The following is a 22341-nucleotide window of genomic DNA, read 5'->3' on the forward strand; positions in this document are numbered from 1 at the left end:
GACTATACCCTCTTCATATTCATCCACCTCCAATTATTAAAATTACGTGTATATGCTAAAATATTATCAGAATTTAGGGCGCTTTTCTTTTCTTTTCATTTTTAATTTTATTTTCTTGATTCTTCAAACGATTTCGATTTTGTTTCGGGTCTATTTCTCGAAACTAATATTGCAACATGTGAGCAAACTAATAAGTTTAGTTGATCTTCGTATAATAAAAGAATTATAACAGGCCGAGCAATGGTCGCCCTTTTATACATCAGAACGTGGATTGAAATGAGTTTAGCCCACATTAGATTCGAGATTAAGCTCAAGGTAATGATCAGCTCTTTTTTATTTATGTTGTTAATTAGATCTTAGGCCCATGTTTTGTGCCTTTCTGAATCTCATGCTTAATATGATGATCAAATTCATTGACACATGTTTTTATTGGATAGGAGCAGAAGTTCGTGATTTGAGAAACTCGTAGGAGAACGAAATCGAGTGTCTCAGGTCTCGATTTCATGGTAACTCGCCTGACTTTACTAATAGCTCTTTGTGCACAAAAGGACTGTCGAGGTTGAACAAACCTTGAGGTGCTTGGTTTAAGTGGTACTCTCTTTAACAACAGCATACTTGCTGCGTTCTCAAAATTGAAATCTTTGTATTTACCGATGTGCTTCTCCAACCTCGTGTTTCTTGAGACATTAGATCTCTCTTACAATGAATTGTCTGGACATATATCTGCCCTTCAAGGTCTAGCATCCTTCCAATGGTTGGACCTACCGAACGATAAGTTTCGAATCCCAAGCACATTAGGACCCTTGCTCAGCCTTTCAGAGCTCAAATACATCCGCGCGGATAACATCATATATGTTGATGATGAGTTTCATTATCCGGTAGTTCCGGCCCCAACATTCCAGCTGAATTACATCACTTTATCTTGTTGTGGACGCGATGGAACACTTCCTCAATTCCTCTACTAATCGAGATTAGGGCGTGATCGATTAAGACATTTGTTCTTCGAGTATCCGGGATTCCTACAAATACTACAACGCTTCGGCTGTCCAGTTCTTTCTCGATGGTCGACCAAATCTTCGTCACAATAAATCTTCGTTGAGCGTGGATGATCTTGTTTTTAGTGTTGTAGTGAGAAATCTAGACGTATTGTAGGTTCATAATCAATCGCATCTGGATCCCTTTCGTTTCTAATCGGAGGAAACTCATACCGATACATATCGAATACGATTTTCAGTAAGTACATGCGATCAACGAACTACACGTAGTCAATCCTTACAGAAGAACAATTGGCGATTACATGCGGACACGAATATTTGAATGTTTGGAATACTCCGTAGTCGCATGTTTTGTCACGTAGATCAATGACGTATGTGTCGTGTTGTATGTCTTCGAATGGCCAAGAATATTCTGAAACAAGGAATTGATTTTGTTCAGAGAGACACATGTTGCACTCATCGTGTTTGGGTGTTGCAAAAAGGCATGCAATTTTTTATGAAGGCCTGGGTGGATTCTCTGACCACCTGTAATCTACTCATCTGCTTGTAAACATGGTTTCCAAACGATAATATTTCGCTTTGACAACGGAAGTGACAGACAAATGTCACACTCTCTTTAGTGATGAATTAATTGCCTCAACCAAGTTCGTTATCATGTGACTATATCGTTTGCCCACATCAAATGATCGAAGTCATTTCTCCCTCGGGATTTTAGCAAGGTAGTTGTAGCCTTCCTGATTCTTGTGTCACATTTCTTCAAACAACTCGTTAACCTCGCGTGCAGAATATGAGTGGCCTACCCATTCAAAGCACCATTACGCGTTCATCTTCGTTCCTAAATTTCTGCAAATAATTTACGGCAATGTGGCATAACCAATACCAGTGATAAAAATGGGGAGGCTTCTAAGACATGCTCATACACTTTATTACGTATCTGATCCCTACGCCTTTGTTAGAAATAAGACATATCCCAACAGGGCGTTCTCATGAGACATGTGATAAAGCATATATGTGTAGGTAGTTAAAGAAGAATTTCCAAGAGTCTATATCTTTTTTTCGACTATTACGAATGTGATGGGATTGTTTTTCTATTGTTGTCATATGTCACTGCCAACAACATTATTTGTGTATATCTTCCATACAATCAAGTACCGTCAATTTGAACCATCGACTTATAGTACCGAAATGCATTAACACACTGCGAAAATATCCAAAATAACATGTGAAACTGGCACGCATCTTATACGACACAATCATTTTCGTACGCCAGAACAATTTCCAGTTTGACGACCTTGCCCGGTATATATTTCTTCATCAGTTTCAGCCATGGTCGCAACTCTTTGTACAATTCTTCCATTAGCCATACACTTTTTGTTGAACATGATACATAGTGTACCATGCTTTATGGTAGTTAACAGTGTAGCCGTGCTGAGATATGATTGCAGCATTACAACTGGAAACCATAATATGTGAATTTGTTTTGACCAGTGGTATGAAGGCATCACAAAGCATGTGAACATCTAAGTTTGGATGATCCTGAGTGAGTCTCCTTAGATGTGCATGTATGAGGTTGTTTGTATGTTGTTAGTTTCCATAGGTTGTTCAGTCTCTTCAAGCATGATACATGAACCTTCCAATTACATCTGTTGGACTTGTGGACGCATTCAACGATGTACTTATATGCGTTTGTTTTTTTCACAGTCGACAAAAATGACCGACTCATATTGTAGTTTTTAATTACAGTCACGACGAGTTCTTTTGTTCTGAATTTTATTCCAACATAAAGCTCACAATCACCATGTTCGTTGTATTGCTCAAGCTGTGGGAATTCTAGAAAGTCAATAGCTTTTAAAGGTTCCATCTCAATTATTGTAAAGTGGGATGATGGACGGTAAAAAGAAAAGGAGGCGTGATATGTGGAATGTCATCATCATTCGCTCCTTCTGGCATATCAAGGTTGTCTGGTTCTTCATTGAAGGGGTCCATATCGTCACCATCTGGGCTGATCTCCCTTAATGGTTCTTTGTCAGAATTATCCCCATCAAACCAGAATAGCTCAGCGTTGTCAACTACGGGGACAGTAGGAGTAGCATTTGTATGTCGATCACGAGACCGCTCACGAATCGTATTACGAAGATCAAAGTCGACAACACCAACACAAGAATGTCTCCCTATATATGTTTCCAACTCTTCGAATGGGTTAAACAATTCATATTCTTGCAACCTTATTTCCTTCTGAGAAGACGATGCACCAACACCATCGCTGTATGAATTGTACGTTATAAGTTGCAAATTCAAGTCAAAGTCCAAGCTAGCGACGCAAGAATGCCTTGGCACCAAAGAAGATGATTCACTAATCATTTCCCCAAGCAGTAACACTCAAAAAGTTCATGTCACTATGTAAATTAGCTTTCAGACTATGGACATAAGGACTGAAGTCATAATCAGCCCGTCTTCTATTTGGCACAGCAGTAGCATTATTATCATATGAGAAATCTAAATACATCTCAAGTGGTCATCCTAATAAATATTGCATGTGGCAATCGATCATCATGTCCACATAATCATCATCGTCATCATCAACATTGCATATTGAGTACATTAGTGGTTCTAACGATGTTGGTAGTCGATACTTCAACATGTTGATTTTTTTCCCGAGACTATGTGGAACAACATTATTGACTTCTTTCATCAACTTCTTATGAGTTAATTTTTTAGACAATGTCACCGTCATAATATGTGCGGACTAAAAGACGATGTCAAGAGAATCATCGTGCACAATTATGCCATCATAGTATACCAAAGCAGTAATAGTTCCTCTCTTCGACATGTTCTGAAAATATATATGATCATGCAAATATAAGATCAAAATATACACGAAATGACAATGCATTCAAACTATGTAATAATCAAGAAGCGTCAAATAAACTTACAAGTGAGATTGAGCATGTTGATCAATTTCTTTCTTTATTTTAACTTTGGGCGGCCTGCAAATAATATTCTTGACTTAACTTGACGTGGTAAGAACTTCGTGTTTTCCAAAACACGAGTTTATGATATTCCTAACGTGGCAACATTTGATTTGACATGGTGGTTTGACCTCGTGTCTTACGTAACGCGAGTTTCTGATTATATTTTTGACTCCCAACAACAGATATTCCTGACTATTGCCTACTTAAATTCCTTTTGTTCTACCGACCCAAACTATCTCCTCGAAACTTGCTCAAAAAACTTCTAGTTTGAAAAATACATCCTCTTCTGGTGGCATCTAGATTTTCGTTTATGCCTTCTGAGTTTTTTTTCCTTTCTGCTCAATACTGACTGCACAAAAAAAGAGGACGTAGTTTTCCTTTGTGTTTTTCTGATATGTGTTCATATCAGTTTATAATTTCTTATATGTGTTCATATCAGTTTCAATTGAATTATAAGTTGCAAAACTACGCTTGTAATCTTAAAATATTTCGCAAATGTTTTGCTTAACATCCAATATTACTCAACGAAAATTTCTACCAACTTATTTTTTAGCTTCGGGGTTTTTTAAATGATAACTCCATATTTGGTACAAATTTATTGATTTTATGTGGTTATATTTACATTAATTAGTACCTCGCGTCCTATAAAGTTTCTTTTGAACCGTTAGATTTTATTCGATTTAAAGCGTCACACCTTTCCAATGTGTACCTTGCATCTTGGGAAAAGTGAGGTCTAAGGAATCCTTGCCTCGGGATAAGTGCGGTGTTTGATATAAATAACCCCTTATTTTGGAAGGTTTCTTAAATCGATTTAAAAGCAAAATGACAAAACAATATTGTTTAATATTGTCAAATTTCCGATATAAGTCTTAACAAAATTTTATTTCATGTTGCTTCTAACTTCATCCTCGATTTCGTTAATGCGCAGTTGAGTTGCAAGAGTTTTCATAAAGTTGCCGATCATGATTACATTTTCAAGAACGTTTCCATGAAAAATATTAGCATCATGCTATGGTTTCAACTCGAGAAGATGATGTCTTCATGCTAACAATCCTGAAGCTTTATATAGAGAATGTATGTTTAATTTTTTAGTGGAAAAAATTCATACTTCGACTTACATTTATTGAAGCAAGCGGCCAATGGAGGTAACATCAACGCCATATATGTCTATGACCTTATTTTAGTTTGTTCTGGGGGCGAATTGAGGGATGAAGGACTTCAAATCGTGAGAGCTCTTGATCTCTCGAAAATAAATTTACTTGTTCTTCGTCCGGAAATGAATCTGTTTCCACATTTACAGTCGTGGCATCGTCACCACGTCACCTTCCAGATCAAATCGAAGACTACAGTTGTCCTGTCAACTGTGCACATAATTCAAGCCTCCAATGTTGGTACCGACATTATGACAATCTATGTACTTCTTATGCTTCTTGTTTTTGGAACCATGAAGGAAGTTTGTTTTGTCAAGTTATACGTAATTGTCATGTTCAATATTATTAGTGTCTATTTACATAACAATATATATGTTTAATATTATTGCCGCTATTAGTGTCTATTTACATGAGAGTGTACTTTTTAAAAATATTATTACACTAAATATTACATAATAAAAAATAATGCAGATGTTATGTAATTTCATTAAATATTATGTAATAAAAATAAAATTATTAAATTTAACACTAAAATTTAAATTATTAAATTAATTCGAAAAGACCTCACATTTTGAAAAATGTGAAATACCTTTAATATCACTCGTGATAAATTTCTCACAACGATCCATTTTCTTGGGAACCTTGCTTTACAAAAAACGCAAGGTATTAAATACCAATATTAAATTACTTCCTCCGAAATTGTCGTCCACGTCGAACGTTCCTCACTACTTGTGGAATGCGAAACACGTTCTCACGCTTTATAGGATGCGGAATAGCCCTTATGTACAGTTTGAGAGTTATTTTTCTAATAACTCTATTTAGGATTACTGTTAAAAAATTAATTAATGGGAATTTTTAATATAATATTACCATAAACAATTTAACCAGTCAAGTCAAATTTAATGTACTGTATAAATACTATATTTCCAAACCCATTTACTCTACTTCCACTTCACTTACCTCTTCTCAACCACATCATTTTTGCTTTCATCTTTCTTGGAAGCGGCAAAAATCGACCTTGGTAAATATCAATATTTGAAAACCAAAAACCCTAGGATTTACCCTAATTGGACCCAGACCCAGATCCAGAAACCACTCTGTGCTCAGGTCTCTCTTTCTCCTTCCTTCTCTGTATCTTCACTATTTTACAACGTCTTTTGCTTTTTGTTAATTGATTTCATTTTTTCCTTTAGGATTGTGCTTCTGTTTTTAGCATAGTTAAGTCAGCAATGGAAGTGGGTTGTTTCAGTCCAGTTGAAAAGAGAATCTGGGTGTGTTCTGTAATGGAAGCTTTGATGGCTGAGACTTTAGTTCTGGCTGGAAAGTCTCTTGCTTGCCTTCTCATGCTGGTATATTTACTCTATTATTTCTAAAGTTTTCCTCCCACTTTGAAACTTGTGTTGTTTGCTTCATTTGCTATGTTCTACTTTTTGGGGGTTGTCCAAAAAAAAACATTACATTTGTTTGTTTTTAAGGTTATGTTGATTGTAGTGTGTTATTCCCAACACATTTACTGAATTTGGTGGTTGACTTGACCCTCTCTTTGTCTCAATTGAGGTTTTTGAGATACCAAAGTGTTAGAATTACTACAATTTCTGTTATGAATTTGTACATTGGTTGTTAAGGGCAAGCTTTGTTTTCAGCTATTGAAACTGTGTGGACCACCTGTTGGGGGTCATAAGTTTTCCTCTTATTTTTAGAATAGGCGTTTGTGGAAGACTTCCACTTGTTTGCACTTTTTCTTTCTCTTTTAATTGATTTTATTACGTTTTATTGCTTTTCGATGACTGAAGCTTTTACTTACCTGAAATGGTGATTTTTTTCCGTGTAAGTTTAGTTTAAGCTTTGGTACGATAATTAACATGATCTTGCTACCAGAAAATAATATGCCTTTTATTGTATTGTCCGTAATTGAACAATTCCATATTCTTTATGTCCAGTAATGGACATTGCTGCCTGTGGAATCTGCAAATTTTGATTTTTAGTTATATTCAACATAAGATACTGGAATCCTTCTATGCCACTTCTAATGGTTTCCAAACGTCAACCGACGTTTCCCCTGCTCCTTGTAGTGCTTGGGATCTTTCTGTCTGTGTTAGAATGCATCCCAATACCATTACGTTTATATTGAGCTTCGTTGTGTGCTACCATTTATGAATAAGTTGGGTAAGATTGCTTTCCTTATCATTTCATACAGGACTGTGTTTGTAAATTGATATTAAAGATTTTAGTTTATGGTTCTTGATTTGTGGCATCAAGGTTATTTCTGACTCAATTTGGGAAGTCTGAATTTATCTTTGTTTGATGACGAACATGATTATTTTATTCATTTGAATAAGTTGCTAACATACCAATATAAAAAGAAATGTTGGCTTGCAAATAATCTCATACTGAGTTGGTTACTGTTGCGCCCCTATGTCAATGGACCATTTTTCCTTTTTTCTCTTTCTTTGATCTTGATTATGTTCTGGGTGGTAATATTCATATAATGTCGATCTGCATCATTAAATGTGCGGAGAAGCATGTTGCCTGTGAGAAGCTTAAATCATTTATTTGCTTATTTATAGCATTTTGCTCAGTATACTTTCTAACATTATTTATGATGTTGCAGACAGGAACAGTGTTGAATGATATGAATGCATCACTTAATTTGAATGCAGTGGATCAGAGGTAATGGAATTCCTTTCCTTTTTTTTATCTTAATTTATCATCCATTAATCATTGGTGAGGAAATCTGACAAGTGACGACTGGTGGGATTGACTTCTTTTTCAGGTTTCCATTTGACGAACTTCTAAAAGGAGAACAGCCTGGTCCAGAAAACAAAGATGGCAGTGATACAGAGGATGATGACGAAGATGAAGAGGACAACGTAGATGATGACAATGAAGATGATGAAGATTTCTCAGCTGAAGAAGGCGAGGAAGGGGATCCTGAGGATGAACCTGAAGCCAATGGGAATGGAGGGAGCAGTGACGAGGATGATGACAATGAGGATGATGATGGGGACGACGACGACGACGACGCTGAGGATGAAGAAGAGGAGGACGGAGATGAGGATGATGAGGTTCCTCAGCCACCTTCTAAGAAGAGGAAATGAAACTAATCATCAGCCTTCAGATATTCTACTATTTCCTGCTTTTTTTCCTCTGGTGGGGAAATTTTAGTAGGGAGGGAGAATTCAGTTTGTTTATTTGCTTAGAGTAGAAGATTCTCTTTTCCGGACGAACCTTATTTCCAGCATTTGTCATGTAGTCATGTTACAGGTGGTTATGATACATATCATTGCATCTTGAACTAACAGTCGGGGACTATTTGTTTAGCAGACCTTGGTATCCTTACTTGCATGTAATAGCAGGATCGCTTGATTAGGTCTTGGGCTTTTGTAGTAACCTGGTAGGGTTTGATCAAGCAATCAACTGTAAGTTGGAAACTGAAGTTTATTCAATTATGTCAAACTAGCAGGATGGAAATTACTGATCTTGCACAAGACCTGGCTTTACCCAAAAGCTAGAACCCGTGGAATCCAGATCTTGCGATCGTGTCTTTCTAAGCTTCCTAGCAGTTTTTGCATATGGAGGTACTTGTGTCGGACTTGATTTTGATAAAGAGAAAAAGGTCAGGAAGATATTGGAGTTTGATCTGAACGTGTTTTGAAGTGTTGAAAATATGAGGAATAAGCAACCTTCAGTAGGTGTTACGCTTTTCAAAGATTATTACTACAAGTTATTTCTAACATAGGGCTGTAAATGAGCCGAGTCGAGCTTGACTCAACAAGTAAAAAGTTTAAGGTTGGATCCTAAACAAGCAGCTGAACATAAATTGAGAACTGAATATTATTTCGAGCACAATGTGGGGCCAAGATTGTTATCTGGATGCACAAATTATATCAAGAAAATTACATTTTTAATCATACATGTATGTATATTTTTAATCGGGTTGGAGCACCATTCGGATTGAATGAATGATTATTAGCACAAGTCGATTCTTAAAAATGCTCATGACAGGAATTTAAGAGCGACAAAAACGTTCTTCATTGAACAAGACGGTAATAACAGTAACAACGTTGTTTCAACTCTTTCCTAGATTGGCCACCATCGTCAATGTCATCATGCGCTACAAATTAAATATATTTCATAATGAAACCTAGAAGGAAGAACTAAGAGGTGCCAGAAATGGTAGACGAGTAGCAGACAATGTCTTCACTTAAAATACCTTAAAAAGCAGCCCACCGTGTGTAGCAAAGAAGGGAGCAAAGACAAGTGATTCAACAGCCATTAGCTTGATGAGGATGTTCAGTGATGGCCCAGATGTATCTTTTAATGGGTCTCCGATGGTGTCACCAATAACAGCTGCCTTATGAGGATCTGATCCTTTAGGACCGAGAGCTCTTGCATGTTCTGAAGCACCAGCCTGCATTTCACAAAAATCCAGACATTAATATAGAGACACTACTTACAAATGCTAATCATAACTCAGAAGCAGAACCCATGGAAGTCGGTCAATATACGGATACCTCAATGTACTTCTTTGCATTATCCCAAGCACCCCCTGTGTTGGATGCAGAGATAGCAATCTGCAATCGTTACACAAATAAAATGGATTAGGACGAACCTTCTATAGGAAAATTTTCAAGCAGCAAGTTAATACGTATTTGATATTTCCAAATCATAAAGCTGTGGTAATATCAAATATTTAAACTAGTTAATATTACCTGGACACCAGAGACAAGGGATCCAGCAAGGACACCAGAGAGAGTTTCCACACCAAAAAAGATACCAACAACAAGGGGTGTGAGCATAACAAGGGCACCAGGTGGGATCATTTCTTTGATGGAGGCATCAGTAGAGATCTTAACACAGGTAGCATAGTCAGGTTTAGCAGTACCCTCCATGAGACCTGGAATTGTGTTGAATTGTCTGCGGACTTCCTCAACCATCTTCAAAGCTGCACTCCCCACACTCTTCATGGTCATAGCAGAGAACCAATAAGGAAGCATTGCCCCAACAAGCAAACCAATAAAAACTTTAGGGGTCAATACATCAACTGTTGAAACATCAGCACGGCTCACAAAGGCACCAAAGAGGGCAAGGGACACAAGGGCTGCTGAACCAATGGCGAAACCCTGGGAACAAATGCAGTGTTTAAGCAAACATATAAAGCTATATCAAGAAAAAATTGCAGCTATAGTTTAACATTAGTATGAAAACTACTACTGAAGCAAATAAGAATTACTCAAGATACTGAATAACGCCTAAATTTCATCTACACTAAGGTAAAAAAAATTAGGACATGACAAGAAAATTCAAGCTCCTTCGATAGACCAATGCAACACTTCACCAAAGACACAAGTGTGAACTGCAACAAATAAACCTTCGATAGGACTAGTAATGTAACCAACACAGAGACGCCATGAATATAATAAAATGAGAAAAAGAAGCCTTGTGCTTGAGTGGGTAAAAAAAACCTTTCCAATAGCAGCAGTGGTGTTTCCAGCAGCATCAAGAGCATCAGTTCTCTCTCGTATTCTGTGGCTCATGCCAGCCATCTCAGCAATGCCTCCAGCGTTGTCACTAATCGGACCATAAGCATCAATAGCTAATCCAGTGGCTATGGTGCTCAACATTCCAAGGGCAGCAACAGCAATGCCATACATAGCAGCAAAGCTAAAGCTTACAAAAATACTGACTGCAATAGCAAATATGGGAATAATGCAAGACTTGTAACCCAATGCAAGTCCGAAAATAACATTAGTTGCAGCTCCAGTCCTGCAGGAATCAGCAACGTCATGTACAGGGCTGCAAGAGAAAGTACGGGGAAGTGTTAAAATCAATAAATCTAAATGACTAGTCAAGGAAAAAAATAATGCCATCCAGACTAGTTACCTATATGCATTGCTGGTATAGTACTCGGTAACAAAACCAATAATTAGACCAGACCAAAGACCAACAGCAACACATAAGAATAATTGCCTGCAGAAGAAACTCAATGATAAGAACTCTAACACAATCATACCACTCTTGAATTTGTCAACAAAAGAAGCCCCAAGTGATTACCAGTTCCTCACAGCTTTCTGCTCTCCAAAGTTGAAAATGGTGAAGGAAGATGGAAGAGCTATCCAACTAACAACCGCAATTCCAATTGTCATGAGAACAGTGGAGATGATAAGTTGCCTCTTCAATGATGGCTCAATTTCCTTAACAGCCTTAATCTCAAAAAATTCAGTTGCGAATAAGGTTGTGATTAAACAAACAATGATACCAACAGAGCTGATGATGAGAGGATATAACATTGGAGTGAACTCATGATTGATGCCAAAAGAAGAGATGGAAGCAACAACAAGTGCGGCACATGATGATTCAGCATAAGAACCAAAAAGATCGGATCCCATTCCTGCTATGTCACCAACATTATCCCCAACATTGTCAGCAATCACCTGAAAACATAAGAGCAACTCAGTCACAACCTGAGACAAGGAACCGGAACTCAAATATAAAGAGCTATAACATATTCATAGATACATGTCACTTACAGCTGGGTTTCTAGGATCATCCTCAGGAATGTTCCTTTCCACCTTGCCAACAAGATCAGCACCAACATCAGCAGCTTTGGTGTAGATGCCTCCACCAACTCTACCGAAAAGAGCCATGGATGAACCTCCAAGCCCATAACCAGTGATTGCCTCAAAAAGACCACCCCAATCATCACCATAGTAGATCTTGAATAAGTTGATGGCAATGTAAAGCACCAAAAGACCATTTGCAGCGAGAAGAAAGCCCATGACAGCACCAGATCTAAATGCAGTGATAAATGCCTTCCCAACCCCCTTTCTTGCCTCCAGGGTGGTTCTAGCATTTGCATAGGTGGCTATTTTCATCCCAAGAAAGCCAGAAACAATTGAAGTGACAGCACCGAGTAAGAAAGATATTGTGCTGAATGCGGCAGTGGCAAGAGCAGGCTTGCACATCTTAGATTGGTCATATGTGCACGGCTGACTCTTTGTGCTGAAACCCTCTACCGAGCCAAGGAAAACAAAAATCAAGATTGCAAAAGCAACCATGAAAATGCCAACATATTGGTACTCGGTGAAAAGAAATGAGGTCGCCCCTGTAAGCTCATAAATCCAAAAATTACCTAACTGGTAAAGTTTTTCCAATGATTGCCAACAGAAAAGGCAATAAACAGAGCCACGAGATATACCAGTAATCTTTCGTAACAAATAATATTGTCATAACATTGTCCCTTTTACAAGCAAAAGATTTCTTAATACCATCCAAGCTTCTTCGACAAGTTTCCAGAAACAATGGAATAACAGATAAAATTGAAATAATTCGCCTCCAACATTAAGCTAACTGCATTTTGTTATACAAAATTGTTGACAGCAAATTAAATTTTATTGGATCTAAATAAATTTTGCATTTCAAGAGGAACAAGGAAATTAAGTATTTAAAATGAGGAACAAGGAAATGGTCCACCAGAAAATAGCTCATTACATTCCAACATTCCAAAAGTGAAATAAAGTGTTGAGAATAGCATATCATGAAATAAGGCATCACGTGCAAAAGTACTATGAAAAATATTTCAGACAAACTAATTAAATCATCCAACTTTTACGTCTTTGTTTTGAACCAAGAAGAAAACTTTTTGTGTCTTTGTTAAGACTTCCGGATCCGATATAAGTTCTAAATCTGCTACAAACTCCTTCAATTCCATTTCAATATACCATCTGCTACAAACCTAAAACTAAAAACCGGATAAAATAGGATTTAAAGAGGCCTAGAACTCAATTCTAGTCTCAATTTGCCAGGAAAAAGAACCAACAACTTGAAAAAATGTTGACAGTGAGATATAAATGTTATCTCACTGTTAAATACAAGTAGGTCCAAACTGCAAATTCCCCCATCTTACACTTCGATCTGAAGAAAACATTCATTGAAGCACATTTTTATATTTAGAGAGCTTGCAGATGCTGTTGTTTTTCATGGGTTTTCAATAATATATATATATATATGACAATTGTATTTTTTTTTTTAAATCAAGCACTTTTAACATAGAAAAACATGAAGAAAAGCAAATCTCGTGCTCCAACGCTTTTCCCTGTAAAAATTCACAAAACGACACAAAACTTTTGCAGACAACCCAAGAAAACTCCCAGAAACAAAACATTATGTAAAACACAATGAGAAACAAAATATCTAAACTTCAAGAACATAAAAACCAAATGTTTCACAACAAGAAGAAAAGATCCAGCATTTTTGAAGTAACCATTTGCATTCACTAATTCAAACGATCAAACAGGCACAAAACCCCAAAAAGAATTCACGGAAACTCTATATAAAAAAAACTAACAAGACTAAAACTATAGATTATTAAAGAAAAGCGGATCTAATCCACTAAAAACACAAAGAAAAATGAAAAGAGCAACAACCTTCAGAGATAGCGCTTTGAATTTCGGCACATTTAATAACAATATTATGTTCGTTAAGTCCTTCTTCTTCCTCAATGAGGTAATCTGCGTAGTCGTTTTTCCCACCAGCACCGTTGTTTCCGGGAGAACCCGGAGACAGCTTCACATTGGAAACAATAACCCATTGTAGGAGCGAAAAGGCAATTCCAATCACGGCGCAAATGGGAATCAGAATCTCGGTCCCGAGATCTGACAAAATAGAAGCCGCCATCCTAACCACCCTCTCAAAGAGCAAAAGACCGCCAAATGCGAGTTATGACCAAGGAGAGGAAATAGAGAATTCCTTTTCGATAGAGAGGGTGAAAATGGCTGAGAAATGACAGTTTATATACACGAAAAGTTTACGGCTTTGCGGTGAAAATTAAAGTTAACGAATGGAAATGTGTGAAAATAAATATTTTTCGCTTTTTTTTTTCCATTTTCTATTACACCATATTAGTACGAATGGTTATTAGAACAAATAATATTATTTATAATCATTCTAAATTAATAAAAAAAATATTAATTTTATTTAGAATTCATTTATTAAATTGAATGATAAAAATATTTTTTAAAGATTTAGATTTAATCGATTTTATTTTTAGAGTATTTATCAATAGAATAAATCGGTTTTATTTTTAAAGTATTTATCAATAGATTAAGAAAAAAAACTAAACATATAAACTCTTATAATCAATTCAGATTATTAAAAAAAGTTAATATTATTTAATATTATTTATTTTCTATGATTTTTATATTTAAAATTTTAATATATTCATTTATTTTATATAATTTATAATGATTTTATGAAAGGTAAATTATAGAAATTGTCACTTTCGTTTGAGATTTATAAACTTGTTCTTATTGAATTCAAAAACCATAAAATTTAGTCATTTTCATTTCGTTTTAATTAAGATGTGATCACTTAAGGTTAACGGTTGTTATATCTTTAACGGTTTGCTAACGTGACAAGGTAAATGTATAAAATTAAAATTATATCATTTCCACGTAGAAAATACGTGTATTAAGTTTTAGTCACTTTCCTTTCATGTTTATATACTTTATCGTTTTTTTAGTTTTGGCCACTTACATTATCGTTTTATTAAGTTTGATGATGTGACTCGTTAGTCAAATGATTAATTTTTATTTTAACCCCTACACTTTAGACAAAATATTGATTATAAGTATTTTTATAAATTTAAATTAGTTTAGAGATAACATTTCAATTTATCCATTTTTAATAAGTTTTCTTTCCAACCCCAATATTGTTCATCTTCTCATTGTTTCTTCTTTAGACATCTCTGTTTTATTACTCCATTGCTTTATTTGTCTTCTTTCATTTCAAGAATAATGAAAGATTTCAAACTTCCAATAACAAATAATAACACTAAAAGTTCATATAAAAAAGAGAGAGTAGGCATCTAGATAACCCGAAAATCTAACAAGGAACAATAAGACAAATAAGTGGATCTAAATAACCCGAAAATCGAATATCATTCGTCATTATGATTTTTCGTTGAAAAAGCGCCTCGGAGTACCTCATTTCCAAGTGACCAAAACTTAATAAAACAATAACATAAGTGAAAAAAACCTAATGATAAAACGATAACGTAAGTGACTAAAACTTAATAAAACGATAATGTAAGTGACCAAATATATAGAAATATGAAAAGAAAGTGACTAAAACTTAATTCACATATTATCTACGTGAAAATAATGTAATTTTAATTATATATATTTACCGTGTTATGTCAACAAACAATTAAAGATTTAATTATCATTAATCTTTAGTGACGACATCTTAATTAAAATGAAACAAAAGTGATCGAATCTTAGGATTTTTTTTTTAATTCAATGAGAATAAATTCATAAAATTCAAACGTAAGTGATCATTTCAATTTACCCTTTAATGATTGTACTCTTACGAATATCGTAATGTTGTAATATCCACTTTAATATTTAAATTCTTCAATTAAGAACACAATACTTATGTTATAATTTTATAATATAATTGTTTTAGATAAAATAATATTTTTAACCTAATTTTATAATTATCTTACCATCTAGCTCAGTTGGTAGAGCACAAAGTTCTTAACCTTGAGGTCGTGGGATCGAGTCCCACGGAGGGCATTTCATAATTCGGAGGTCTTCTACGGAAGTTGCTCTCAACTTGGTGTTAGGGACAACCTACTATCTTACCTCCCCTTACTCCATTACATATGAGAATAAGGGACAACCATTTTTTTTACATACAAATTATATGAATAAAACTATATTGGGAAAAGAGACTAAAGCATGTGTAACATGTTAATGAGATGAACGTGAAGGGTTAAGTCTCATTTTTCGTCGTCGTATGTGTATGATTTTTTTTTTTTTTAATTTATGTGTCAACGGTCTCTTATTTTTACTAATTAAAAATAAATTTTATACAATGGATGATTTAGTAACTGAATTGGAAATTAAAAATAAGGGTGTGTTTGATAGTTGAAAATTGTCTTTAAGAAAATGTTTTCCTGTTCCTATGTTTGATAGTTGTAATGGTTTTACGAAAAATATTTTTCTGTGTTTAACCGCTTTAATTGATTCTCTCAAATATAATTCATTTTCATAGTTCATTTGTGTTTTCTGTAAATTATTTTACCATCTGATCTTTCGTAAAATATTTTCTAAGTTTTCACTTTCAGAGTATAAGCACTCAAAAAAATATTATTTTATACAATTAATATTCTAATATTATTTTAATAAAATATTAATTATTAAAATATTTTATATACATATAATATAATTGTAATAATATTATGTTTTTAATATTATATTAATATATAATCAGATATATTATAATAATATATGATATTATATTTTTAAATAAATTATTAATATTTATCTATTATTTTTATAATATAATAATATTAAATTATATTTTAACGAGCCCCGTTTCTTTTAAAAAATATTAATATTAATTAAATATTTAATATTAATATAATAATTTAATATTATGTTAATAAAATACTAATAATTAAAAAATAATGATGTTCAAATGGTTAATTCAACCACCTATCGAATTAAATTTCTATTAACCGAATAAACCAAAAAAAATTTAATCATTAATCAAATCAATTTTTTTTGAAAATATTAACCAAACCATACTTTATTCATTTTGTATAAAATTAATTATAGTGTATCAAATAATTTATCGTAGCTGTCTTCCGGGTGGACTCATAATTGGGCTTCGACTTAAAAAATGTTAGAGCCGCCACCGATCATTTAAAAATAATATTTAGGTTGATCGGCCACCATCTTACCTGATCTATGTTTTACCAGAAATATATCGAATTCGAGAGTCGGTTAAAGTCAAAAAAATATTAACACCCTTAAAAAAATTCAATCAAAACTCAAAATTTTTTTGAAAAAATCAACTATATCAAATTAGATCGAGTTAAATTTCATTAATTTCGGATTAAATTGTCATTCCTTGTTAAACCTATAATTAGACGGAGAAGACTGAAGATGAGATGGAGACCCTTCACCCAAAGAGGGTGGCACCTCCTTCCGGGCCCACTCTTCTTAGAATCTTAACTCTGATTGCACCAAATCCTTGGTTTAAACTTAAATTAGTTATAAAATTCGGATTAAACTAAAGATCTTATAAAAGTTTATATTAGGAAATTTGAATGGAGTATAATTAAACGATTTATAAATTTTTGAACAGTACAAATAAATATTACTACTCTTTAACATGAAAGATTTTGGAGAAGAGGGAATCAAGATCTTTACTTATCTTCTCCTTTGATCTAATTTATAAATGCTAATACAGTTTCTAATTTCAATCATGTTGGTTTTCTCTCACTTTCCATTACCTGATGATTTATTACATAATTCTCTCAAGTTTCTTGTTTTACAATATCAACGTTCACAAAAGCTTCATTCCACATATGATTCATCAATGGTGGTTTAAAAAAAATGAAATTATTTCCCATATTTTTTTAGGTAAATCAAAATTGAGGAGTACTTGTAATTTAAGGGCTATATCACCGAAAAATGACATAAAATGGGGTGGATATCCAGTTGGCCATGATGGTTAAATTTAAGGGTATTGGAAGATTGCAAGGGTTTTGTCATGCCATTCATGAAGAACAAGAGACATGGGTGGACACGTTATTATGACTCATCACCCGATTGGACACTTAAAAAAGGCCGTGAATAATAAAAGGTAAGCTTGGTTGGAACTGTGTTGTCATGGCTGCTAGCTAACTGCCGACTATGGGACCATCGTAGGGTCTTGCAAAGTAGCCCCTGCAGGTCTCTCGGTCCACTCTCTCTATTCGTACAGTTTTAAGTTAACCCCCCCGGCGCCCCTTTTTCCTTCCGTTTTTGTATATAACAAAGTTTTCTGCTTTTGCTTTTACCCGAGGCAAAGACTGAAATAAATTATAGAACCCGACGGCGGTGGGGATCAATGAATCTAGATCCGACTCGAATCCGTAGATTCAAATTTGTTTTATAAAATTTGAAAATTAAAATTTTAGATCCGATGGATCTGGATTATATCTGAATTTTCTAATTAGAGTACGGCGAATTCAAATTTAATACTAAGATATCGAGTCTGAACCCGTTTATAGAAAAAACCCACTTTTAATTTTAAAATATATATATATATATATATATATATATATATATATATATGAAATAATAATTTTTAAAATATATATAGATATTTTATAAAGGAGACACCAAAGTTCTTATAAGGTTGATTTTTTATAAGATTTAAACTCGGCTTGTGATAATAAAATATTTCATGATCTATATTTTTTAATGTTTGTGTTATTCTAAAGATGTTTGTGTTATTGTGTAAAGTTTTTTTAGTCTTTAGTTTATCATTTTTTATTTTGTTACTTGTTGTATTGAAATTAATCTTTTATCCATTGGACATGTGATAGACATGTGATGTGAAATTAATCAATGACAATTTTATTACGTTAAAAAATAGATCGAATGATTATTTTTTAATAAACCCGTTTTGGATCCGGATCTGGGCAGGCCTGGTCCAAGATGTGAAAATGAATATGGATATGAGTATAGCTGAATCCTATCCAAATCCGACCGGTTACCATCCCAAAATCCAATGCTCCGGATGGCGGTGGAGATCCAATGCCAGCATTTATTCTTTGTTGATGTTTTTTTTCACCTTGGGTATCTCTACTGCTTATTCATTTAACGGTAAAGTAAAGATTAATATTATGGATGGATATGGGACCTCGATTCGATCTGATCGAGTTTGGTTTTTTTTAAAAAGTTATATTTGGGTCTAGTATAGTTTTTTTTAAAGGTTATTTTTAGATTAGGTTTGATTCGAGTTTAGGATGAAAAATGTTTGACCCGACTCAAAAAATTATAATTTTACATTATATATTTAGCAATAGTTGCAATAATACCCCTCTCTATATTATTTTTTTTTACAATTAAATTCCTATTTTTATTAAATAATAATAATATTTTTAATAAATAAATTATTTTGAGTCAAGTCGGGTTAGGATTTTTTCTCAAAAAAGGCGGGTCGAGTTTGGGTCAGGTGAAAGGTGTATATTTTTCGGGTCGGGTGGAGGATGTATAATTTTCGGTTAGATCGGGTGGACCGAAAATCTGACCTAATCCATGCTCATCCCTAATTAATATAGCTAACTTAGGAGTAATCGTATTTAACCGATTGGTCAAGCTAGGAGCACTCTACTTCCTTCTCCTAAAGTTTCCATTATCTTTCATCTAGACAAAATTAAAATTAAATTTAAATTTAGAATTTATTAAAAAAATATCGTTAAATTAAATAATAACACAATTACATTTTACTCATTTGTTGATATAATAGTTGATATTCTTTTCTTAATATTTATTGTAGTCTTTTTACCCTATTTAAATTATCATTTTTGTTTCATTTTTTTTATAAAAAATGTGTCGTTATTGTTAACTGTTATTTTTCTTAGTAAATTGAGATAAAAATGATAATTTAGATATTAATATAGAATGAAAAATATATTTAGAAACCAAAATAGAAAATCGATTATAATTCAAGGATCAAATCATAAATTAAAATTTTCTTTTTCCTTAATATTTGATGACTCATTTGCCAAGCGTTTTCGAGATGCTATGAACGGGGTAGTCTCTCAATGATTTCTCATTTTCTGAAACAATTTGTCAATATATATTTATTAAGAATTCGATCATTTTTTATTAAGCTAAGGTTATTATAAAGTAGTATATATTTTAAATATTTTCAACTGTTTAACCATAAATAATTAATCACTTTATTACAACTTTGGTGTTAGGATTCGTGACCTCTAAAAATAACAACGACCTACTGAAGTAACTTAATTCGTGCAGATTTGATCACCTTTTGTGTTGCTTTTGGTGACACTTTGGCTGGCAGCTTTCTTTTCGACATGATGCGAATCAATAAAAAGAGCTTTCTGTTTTGATGGTGAGAAATATTAGGTAAGCCCATACTTTGTTAAAAGTACAATCACATTATAATATGTTCATGCGAAGGATTGGTTTATCTTCAGCTTTTATAATTCGACAGAGAGGCAAAGCTATGAATTCCTCCTATTTTTGATTTGAGCAACTAAAATGTGAATAATTTGCTGTGCTTTTTATTGAATATTGCAGAACATATGCCGTGCTTCTCGGGAGCAGAGATGTTAACAAAGGAGGTTTTGTTCTTTTCCTCGGATCGTTTTGAGAGTTTTTCTTTATCTATTTGTCAACTGAATGGTCTGCAATGTTCCATTGTTTTTGTTTTCTCCTTCCTTTGTAGCCTTCATTGAATTTGGGTGCTGGCATGGGTGTTGGAGATAGTTCTGTCAAGATACATGATCACAACTCTTCTGTTGCTCGACGCCATTACGATGTTGGGAGCTCAACGTTTTCAAAACGATCACGCCGTCACTATGATCAGCACTACCGATGGCAGTACTATGGCAACCATTCTAATCTATCAACTTCTTGTGGCGAGATTAGTCCTCTGCACGACGAGAGATTATCCTTCAAGTTTACCGAGTCCAACTCGGAGTCAGGACGTCAAGCAGGTCACATTCATCTTTATTCGTTTTCATGGCAAGGATCTGTTTGTTTCCATAGCATGTGACAGTGGGATTGCATTTTTATCTTGTCAAGATCATTACAAATTAAGGTCGTATTTTCCATTGTTTAGAAATTAAAGAACTGGCGTTAATTTGACTATGAGTCTCATCCGCGCTCGCAGCTTAAAATTTCCGATGCCTTATGCTTATGTTTTGCCATATAAACTTAGTGTTCCAACTTCTGCAGATAGTAGGCATCAAGCTTTCAGCAGGCCAGATAGGATTCGGTCTAGTTTGTTAGTGGATGCAGTGTCACCAGACACGGTGAAGATGATTTGTGGCATATGTCAGAAGCATCTGAGACGGAGCCCTTATTTTCTCGGAAACACGTTGGCTTCTACCGAGTTCTCTGTTGTGGCAGTTCTAGTTTGTGGGCATGCATATCATGCAGATTGTCTGGACCAGAGAACAAGTTTTGAGAATAGGTGTGACCCGCCATGTCCCTTATGTTCTGGTTCGCCATCACGAGTTTGATGCTTCTACTAAAGAATGATTGTACATACAAAAGTCGACAGATAGTAATTTTCTAGACATATAGGACATAGTTAAATAGGGCATGAATGTAGGCTTTATGTAGTTATCTTAGCTGAAAGTTTAGGATCATAACCAAGCATTGTATTGCTGAGATTTCTTCAGGTTGAATACTGACAAGGCATGATAATGCCATGCCTGTACTTTGGAACCTAGTTTACTTGGCAGTGTTGGTCCGTTTCTTAACAGTATCAACAGGAGAAGCACCCGTGACAAAATTTTATATGTGCTATGGGCATTTGCATTAGCAACGCTACTTACAGAATAACATTTCCAGCAAATTGCAGCTCTTGTGGGGCTGCCTATTGGTTGCATTAACAGTTATCATAGTCAGAAGTTATTTAAGATTTTCAAAGATGATCGCCCGTCCACTCCCCTTGATAGAGATTCAGTCAATTTCTGATTTTTTAGTTTCCGTATTTTGATATTGGAAATAAAATATATATATGTACGTAAAATTTAGCTGCTATCAAGCATTATATTGAGATATAAATTCGGTTCATATATAAATCTACTCTTTATATTTTGATACGTATTTTTTTATATCAAATTATAATGATTTTCAGAAAGCGATTGCGAAGGGCGAGTACAAACTTGAAATTTTAGTACTGAAAGTTCAAGTAATCTATATTCAACAATGCTTCGATTCTAAATTGTTTGGATTTTGCTCCACGTATCGCCATCTATAAATTATAAATTCTTTCTAGTTAAGGTGATATACATATAAATCATTATTGTTTTTGTTTATGGAGTAATTTGAAATGAAAACCTATAATTATTATTATTTACATTTTAGCTTATTAAGTGTAACATCTTGATTGATTCGGATCAACCCAAGTTGTATATATGATTTTAGTAGGTGAGTCTTAATGGGGATTTTGTACATACATAAAATCTCAAACTCAAAATCTATTTAAGTGATATCAAACTCTGCGAGTGACGGATCCAGAAATATTTTTTTAATGTAGGCACACATAGATTAGCAACATAATTTTTTTGAATGGGTACGCTTAATTAAAATTTTAGGGTAAGTATATGTAAAATTTTAAAATGAACACTATCAATAAATAACAAATTAACCAAAGAAAATTCAAATTTAAGTGTGGGCACGTGCC

At 34.1% G+C, this 22341-nt stretch overlaps 3 protein-coding genes across 6 annotated transcripts; 2 read left to right on the forward strand and 1 right to left on the reverse strand.

The window, feature by feature from the left end:
• Positions 1–6026: 6026 nt before the first annotated feature.
• Positions 6027–8592, forward strand: LOC120166432 (nucleolin-like). 4 transcript variants are annotated; one of them, XM_039175686.1, is made up of 4 exons: positions 6027–6225; positions 6332–6467; positions 7730–7788; positions 7892–8592. In XM_039175686.1, the coding sequence occupies exons 2-4, from the start codon at positions 6348–6350 to the stop codon at positions 8214–8216; spliced, it is 504 nt and encodes a 167-aa protein (XP_039031617.1). In that variant the 5' UTR covers positions 6027–6225; positions 6332–6347; the 3' UTR covers positions 8217–8592. The 4 variants fall into 4 exon arrangements, with proteins under 4 accessions (XP_039031617.1, XP_039031618.1, XP_039031615.1 ...); XM_039175687.1 differs by having other exon boundaries at positions 6337–6467; XM_039175684.1 differs by having other exon boundaries at positions 6028–6225; positions 6312–6467.
• A 540-nt stretch (positions 8593–9132) lies between these two features.
• Positions 9133–13885, reverse strand: LOC120166599 (pyrophosphate-energized vacuolar membrane proton pump-like). The gene is made up of 8 exons (XM_039175831.1): positions 13545–13885; positions 11649–12223; positions 11173–11552; positions 11002–11088; positions 10584–10914; positions 9831–10241; positions 9633–9692; positions 9133–9529 (listed from the first exon to the last, which is right to left on the reverse strand). The coding sequence occupies exons 1-8, from the start codon at positions 13792–13794 to the stop codon at positions 9323–9325; spliced, it is 2301 nt and encodes a 766-aa protein (XP_039031762.1). The 5' UTR covers positions 13795–13885; the 3' UTR covers positions 9133–9322.
• A 6342-nt stretch (positions 13886–20227) lies between these two features.
• Positions 20228–21320, forward strand: LOC120166529. Its single transcript, XM_039175783.1, has 3 exons — positions 20228–20266; positions 20371–20641; positions 20883–21320. Exons 1-3 carry the CDS (start codon positions 20228–20230, stop codon positions 21167–21169), a joined length of 597 nt encoding a protein of 198 aa, XP_039031714.1. The 3' UTR covers positions 21170–21320.
• The last annotated feature ends 1021 nt before the right edge of the window (positions 21321–22341 follow it).

The sequence above is a fragment of the Hibiscus syriacus genome, unplaced genomic scaffold, assembly GCF_006381635.1.
Source record: "Hibiscus syriacus cultivar Baekdansim isolate YM2019G1 unplaced genomic scaffold, ASM638163v2 tig00111640_pilon, whole genome shotgun sequence".
Classification (NCBI taxonomy): domain Eukaryota; kingdom Viridiplantae; phylum Streptophyta; class Magnoliopsida; order Malvales; family Malvaceae; genus Hibiscus; species Hibiscus syriacus.